Source organism: Apaloderma vittatum, unplaced genomic scaffold, assembly GCF_000703405.1.
Source record: "Apaloderma vittatum isolate BGI_N311 unplaced genomic scaffold, ASM70340v1 scaffold10526, whole genome shotgun sequence".
Classification (NCBI taxonomy): domain Eukaryota; kingdom Metazoa; phylum Chordata; class Aves; order Trogoniformes; family Trogonidae; genus Apaloderma; species Apaloderma vittatum.
In genome coordinates, this window is record NW_009721256.1 from 28,463 (window position 1) to 35,769 (window position 7,307).

General features: G+C 46.2%; 1 protein-coding gene across 1 annotated transcript in view; it reads right to left on the bottom strand.

Moving 5' to 3' along the window:
• DUSP10 (dual specificity phosphatase 10) overlaps positions 1 to 6,943 on the bottom strand; it is a 28,222-nt gene extending 21,279 nt beyond the window's left edge. The window contains exon 1 of the mRNA XM_009871307.1: positions 6,100 to 6,943. Coding sequence (XP_009869609.1) covers positions 6,100 to 6,901 — 802 coding nt within the window. The 5' untranslated portion in view covers positions 6,902 to 6,943. The remainder of the gene's footprint in view (positions 1 to 6,099) is intronic.
• Positions 6,944 to 7,307: the final 364 nt, after the last annotated feature.

A 7,307-nucleotide genomic window follows, 5' to 3' on the forward strand; every position in this document is an offset into this window, starting at 1 on the left:
CTCTCTGTGCCTCCTCCTCTCAACAGCTCCCCCTTTTCTGCCTCCCACACAGGGGAGGAAAGGCATAGCCAATACTGGTGGCTAAACCCAAAGGCACTGGTGCACACGTGAGCATTACCACCAAAACCAACAATGCTCATTGGATCAAGGCCGGTTGAAAGACCTGATAGCTGAAGCAAGCGCAGCGCTCAAGACAGCACCTTCATCCAGCCTCCTCTCAACAGGACTCTCGGCCAGCTCTGACTTCTAGGTGAGCGGAGGCGAAACCCATGATAACCATGACTCTTTAAGCCCCAGCTTTACCAAACACCTTTGTGATAACAAGAACCTCATAAAAATGCTTAACTTTTACAGTACAGAGTAAAAAGAGCATAAGACAGATTCAGGTGAGTATCTAGAAACAAAAGCTCCGGGCAAACAACTGCTCACGATAATTCAGGTCAGCCGCGTGATTTCTGTAGTCGGTGCTCTCCCAGCCCACCAGAGACTTCCCAACAAGGCCAAGGCACCACACATAATCTTATCTTACACACAAAGGGACAATGCATTAGGTCATCTTCATAGATTACCACTATCTATTTCTTTAAACAGCATGACTTCTCTTGCCCTGCAAGCCCATGCTGAATATTTGAAAAATATCTCCCTCCTGGTTGACTGACTGGTAAACATGCAAGACAGGAAAACGGTAGGGCTGCGGGCACGCTGCTCCATTTATGGCATTTCTTCGCCTCAGAGTTGCTTGCATAAATGAAAGACCTAATTATAATGTGGCTTTTCACAGAGTAAAGAAAGAGTCGCAACCTAAAGACGAGTGGCTGATCCGCCACTTCAAATGCATCATAAAGTCAGGGTAATCTCACCAAGAACTTTTATGCCCCTAAGCATTTAAAAGACACTGGCTGCTGCTTTGGAAGGAAATCCACCTATGTACAGGTATTAAAAATAAATAAATAAAGATCCATGTGTATTAGCATTCAGACACCGCTGAAACCTCAAATAGAGCTACTCTTTCACCCTGAGCCTCTCAAGAAGGCTGTGCTCATCTGAAGAATAAAAAGCCAGAAGACATACCAGCAAGCAACCCTGTGAAGATTTTACTAGTAAAGCGTCTCACCTCCAGCAGGGTAAGGGTGAGAGCAGCACATGAGGCTTTCAGTTAATTATAACCCAGTGTCTACCAACTAGGAACATTGCAGGGGATGTCCCCCCACTTTAAACAGAACTGTAAGCAGATTTTTCTTTACAAGCATCAGAGATAATTTGCCTAATATAGCAGATTCTTGACTCTTAGGTTGGTTTCCAAAGAAGACAAAAAGAAATAAATAAATCAATCAATCTCCTTACTATTCCTCTCTTGCCAAGGCAGTGTCATTGCTCTCTTTCCCCCCCAGTACAGTTAAAATGTGACAGGCACTGTGCAAGCCAGCACTTTGAACTCTTAGATACCATTGTCTGGTGAGAAATGCTACACTCAGCATTACTGTTGAATAGGCAAAGTTTAGAGGTACACTCCTCTGCAGAACCATCTCCTCAAGGTACAGAAAAGATCGTGGTCTCCAGCCACACTATTGCCATGAGTTACGTATGTGCAAAAGGTGTTATCACCCATAAGATCATCTATTCCAGTGGAGAAAGTGATACTTTTAAAAAAACTCCATCAATCAGAGACTGAAAACTGAAGGTAAAAATATCTTCCCTAACAGAACCAGCCTAAGTTTTTTTCCCCAGTGACTGATAAGGCCAGATTTCTTCTGCAGCACAGAAGGAACACACTTTAAACACAAGGGATCCTTCACAAACATTACTTAAACACTTAAAAATACGCATTTCCCTATTATAACTATGACCTAATAAATATTCCGTGGAGTTCTCTGGCGGAAATAAGCGCTACGCACGTGTTTTGTTGGTCAGCTGGATTTGTTGACCACCGTGTCAAGTGTTACTTTTAAATACAGTTGTGCAGTATATTCCAATTACAGTTTAAAGTAACACCAGCGCTGTTAGATTATATCATTAATAATGTACTTGAAACAGATTATGACCAGGTCAGTTATTCCAAAGATAGTTGATCATAGTATTTTACACGAACCTGGTACAACATAAAACAGGTACTTAATTCCTTTTATAGGTGTCTTGGTCCCTCTGTAGTTGTTTTGACTTTGTTGATATGCAGCTTTGGTGTGGTAAGAGATCTGAAGCTATTCTTAGACCATTGCAGAAAGCATGAAGTGGCTTGCTGGCAGGTCTTATACTCTCTGCTATAAATGAAGTGGCTCACTCTCATTATTTCCCTCTTAGATGAGCAGTGGGAAGAGTGAAAGTCAGGACATAAATAAGCTCCTCAGACCAGGAACAAGTTCAGAGAAGCAACCAGTTGTTAATCACCACCAGCTGGTTTCTCCCAATCCCCCTTGCAGCAGTCCAGCCACCAGTTTACAGCACACAGTGGTGGCGAGGAGGGAGCTACAATGGATTATTTGCCAAATTACATTTTGCACCTCTTTTGAATTTAGTGTTTCCCTGTAGTCAAACACAGAAGCCTTTAAGAACTGAACACAAGACTTCAGTAGGTTCACAACACTCCTGCTGCTGAAGCTTCAAGGCAGAAGAGGAAGGGCAGGATGAAGGCAATACCACCAGATGCCAGTCACTGAGAGAAAGGCAACTGCTCTTGTGTTAAGCTGTTGAAACATGTTGGCATAAATGCTTCAATTTTTCATTTTTGTTTCATTTGTAGATTTAATGTAACTTTGAAAAAGAGACGCTCAACTCCAAACCTGAACGTTTCATTCTGGGTAAAAGAATACTTTTCATCTGAATGCAAATGATTTTCCCACTTCCTATTTTTAGGTCACAGTAGTAACCTCAAGTACACAAACCCCCAAGACTCCTCCAGGCTGTTTTTACTATGAGCCAAGGTGATCAGGGAAGGCAGAGATGCCTCACCGGTGGGTTTGCCAGAGGGAAAGGGGCACAAGGAGGGCCAGGGCTGCTGAGCCAGCCTGGGACTGTGCCACCATACTCTCCCTCCCCAGATTCAACAACAGCTTTGCAACTGGCCTCAAGCAGAGGGGATGCTGGGCTCACATCACTGGCTTTTTCTCCTCTCCCAATGCTAAGTAAAAAAAAAAAAAAAAATTATTTTTTTTTTTTTAAAAAAAGCACACCCACAGAAGCGAGGCCTTTAGGTTCCAATAAGCATGCAATACCATGGTCTAGTACAAAGGTGTGTGGGTGGGTGCAGGGGAGGAGGGAAACACGACTTCTTCCCATTTTGTATACAAACAGACCAAGCAGCATCTTCAGCCCTGAGAGCTTCGGCTGCTAAAGCCCATGCAGCAGCACTGTAAAGTACGTGATTCTCTTTCTTTTTTTAAATAGGGGGTTTACGCTTGTGTCAAACACTGCTGTGCCTTGTGAACAAAGAAATAAGCAAATACTGGCTTCTGAAGAGCTTAATTCAAAATTATGCAAATGCTCTGTGTTAAAGGAAGCAGCAAAGAGAGAAGCATGGACAGGAAGGGAAGAACGAAGGTCTTAAAATCCTCCTGTACCACAACATACATAAAACTCCAACACTCTTGCTACAGGCCTAGTTTATATATTGGTCTGCTACATTAAAAAAATAGATCGGGCTGCCTCTTTTTACCTTGACCCTAATAAGGTGCCCCATGCATACATTTATCTACAGATTACAGCCTTGCTTTTTGAAACAGCACAGACTTTCTCTGCTGCTTAAAAAGCCCCAGGCATCTAAAACCCAAACGCATGCAGGGCCACATCGCTACCCCAAAGCTGTAACTGAACCCTCAGCTTTGCCCCACAACACGACACCGTGCCACGAAAACAGCAACAGAGCCACAGGCTGACAGGCAGCACCAAACATGGAGAAGGTGGCACCGGATCAGGGGGACATAAACTTGGAGAGCCAGGCTAGCAACCAGTGTTTGCAAACATAACACGGGGGATCAGATGGGCCAGCAATAAATTAGGAGCGGATCGCAGCGAGCAAGAGAGATCACTCGAAATAACAGAGGCAAAGAGGGCTGCCCAGCTACCCCCAGCTTCATTTTGGTGCCTGGACCCAGGGGTGGGCACAGGCCAGCTCCAGGGCTGCTGAAGCATGATGGAAAAAACGCTATCTGACAAGCGAAACTAAATAATGAGCGCTTCCAGCACCACTCCTCTGGCTCGGAAACTTAACCACAGCCTTCCTAAAGGCTGCTTCATCCCGCACTCGACTCCGTTTGACCCTAGTTTGAGTCTCACATCAAAGGAGGGGAGAGGAGTTGAGGTGATGACGAGAGCTCCTCACTACCAGGCGGTGCCTGCTCTGCCTGAGTTGATCACAATATTCAAAATGCAAAGCATTTGGGCTTCCTCTGTCTTCTAGCAGGCTTACACATCTGCTAGCAGAACAGTTTGAGGAGATTTCTGCTAAGCAGGTCTTTGAGGCAGAGGCTAACATTTCTCAGTGGACAAAAAAAAAAAAAACAAAAATGGCCCAAACAGTCCCACAAGCACTCGGTTAAAGCCCAGCACAGCGCTCAGGGGCAGTAGCCAGGCTCAGAAGGTGGGAGAAGGGGCTGCCCACCACCCACCCAGAGGGACCAACAGCTCAGGGCTGCCCAACTACGGCTCTGCAGCTCCATCTCACCCAGGATCTTACTTCAGGTATTGAAAAACTGCCAGTGTGAGGTCCACAGAAGCTACAGCGTTTTAGGAGAAAGACAGAGGAAAACACCTTCAGCATCCTGCTTTTCTAAGGCTAGGAAGGCCTGCAGACTGCACCCATCTATCTAGTTACACAGGCTGTACAACAGAGTAACTACCATTAGAAACACAGGACTTCAGCAGTACCCTCACTCTGCAAAGCACCTCCTTCTCCCTCTTTCACAGATGAAGGGCACCATCATAGCCAGAGAGTGTCAATAAAAGCATACTGGGAACCTGTAGCAAGTATCAAAGCAAGCCCGGCACTACCTTGCTAGGAGCAAGGAGAAAGTTCAGTGCAATTTTAAGCTTCCACAAGACACACCTACAACGAAGTATCTCACAGGACCCTCAGCTCCTACGAAGCTATGAAACCAAACAGACAAAAGGGGACAAACTGTCAGTCCAATCAACTCTCCTGCTGTGCAGGTTGGAAGTAGGAAGCTGTACAAAAAAGCTAAGTGAATTAAATACACACAGCACGAGCTAAGCAACAAATCCTTCCTTGGTTTCTCAGTGCCACAGCCCATCTCTGCCAATCGTGCCTCTGAATGGCACAAATACCCCGGGGAAAGGAGACTCGATCTAGAGGGCAGCATAAATAAATAGGAGACACAGAATAAAGTTAAGAAAGGGAAGTGTCCTTAGATGCTGCCTTAATTGGTGGGGCTTGTTTTCCCCAAAGCATTAAGGGATAGATCAAATACCGCATTAAAACAGGAGCCCTCACAGGAAAGCCATATACATATATAAGCATGCACACATGTAAAGACAACACTTGCAAATCACTTTTTAGATTAATTATCTCCCTCTGTCCATTATTCTGGCCCCATACCATCAAAACAAGGCTTGACTGCTCCTCAAGTTTTGCTGACTGGTCTACGACACAACACTTCAGACTAAGTGGCCCCCCTCATCTTTCCCATTCCCTTCTTCTACTCTCCCACTGCCCATCTCCAGCACCCAAGTTCAGTTTTATCCAAACTCAAATCAGGCTGCTAAGTAAAGGTCAGTCTGAGGAGCTAAGAGAGACATACACCCTCCTGGACCTCTGCCCCTTGGTCTATAAATACTCAGAGCAAGCACTGGGGGAAATTCTTTGTCTGCAGGGACAGACACCAGGAAGCACATTTCCTCCTGCTTCCAGTTCCCACCCACTCTGTTACTCAAGGACAATAGTCAGAGAAAAGCAAGCATCTCCCTGCTACCAGCTCCATGATTTGTCCGCAGAAGGCATTTGCTTTGCCACTGGTGACTCGGGGCACACAGGCCTTCCTAGAGATAAACAGACACTTGCAAAGTTCAACCATCAGTAAGGCTGACACCAGACTGCATGCACTGCAAAGTAAACCAAGAGGCTACAGGTGGGCAAAGAGAAGGGATTACCTTTTAGGACTAAGGGTTCCTTGCCTTCTCGCTTGAGTGACTCCAGCACTATGTGGAGTGGTTGGGAAGGCATTACTCTGCTTGGCTCATTGGTATTCTCATCATAAACTATGATTTCTTTGGAAAAGATCCTCTTGAAGGAGTCCTTGCCTTCTCGGCAGGAGATCAAGTCCAAGACGGTGATCTTGCCCTGCTGGAGCCTTCTCCGGCTGATCTTGTCAGAACAGTTAATGTGGACAGCCCCTTGAATGTGGCTCTTGTTATACTCCATGAAAGGCCTGCAGTCAATGATAACGGGCCCTTGGTTCTGTTGGTGGCTCTTGCTACATTTGGTCATCTTCTTTGCCAGATCGTTGGGGTAAATGATTTTGATGCTCGCAAGCTGCTTGGTGGTGCCCGAGACTGGGCTCCCCACTCCACCCAGCGGGCTCAAGCTGCCAGTGTTCTCATTGCTGTTGACCATTTGGGTGGCAGGGCAGGCGGTGGAGGCTCCGGCGTTGGTGCTGCTGGTGCTCGCTTGAGTTTGGGCCTGAGTGTCCTTGTCGTACGTTGCCACAGTGCAGCAACTGGCACTGCTGCATCCACAACTCAGGGAGCGTGCAGAGCCGTTGGATGAGGGCATATACGTGAGATTAGCAGTCTTTAGGGACACGACAGCTGTGCCAAGCAGACTGGAGTGGCTCTCACCGGCAGAAGAGGCAGATTCAAGATAGCTAGAGTCTAAACAAAGGTTGAGATCCTGAGGTCTCACGGGCCTCGAAAGTGCCACTACTACCCTGTCGTCTAAAGGAGATGGAGGCATGAGGAGGCTGAGCACTAGCAAGTTAAGAAGAACTCAAGATCACCCTGCAACAGAAAAAAAGGGAGGGGGAACACGAAGAAGAAAAAGATGATGAAAGCAGAACATGAAATCACATAAGCCTATACATACAGCAGCTGACTTTGCTGACAGCCTATATCCATGGGTAACAGCCTACGAACCCTTTCTGACAGTTATCGGCTCATTAAAAAAAATCAAAAACCGTTTCCAATCCCGCAGCAAATACTTCATCTATTTGCATGTGCGCACATGGCACACAGAACACACGCGACCAGCCTGGACTGTGCAGCTACACCCAGGAGGAGGCATTTGTCTACATGCAGATGGTGCTGAGCTATTCTGAAACCCCAGTCTGCAACGCATGCAACTGATAACGCCAGAGAGGCAC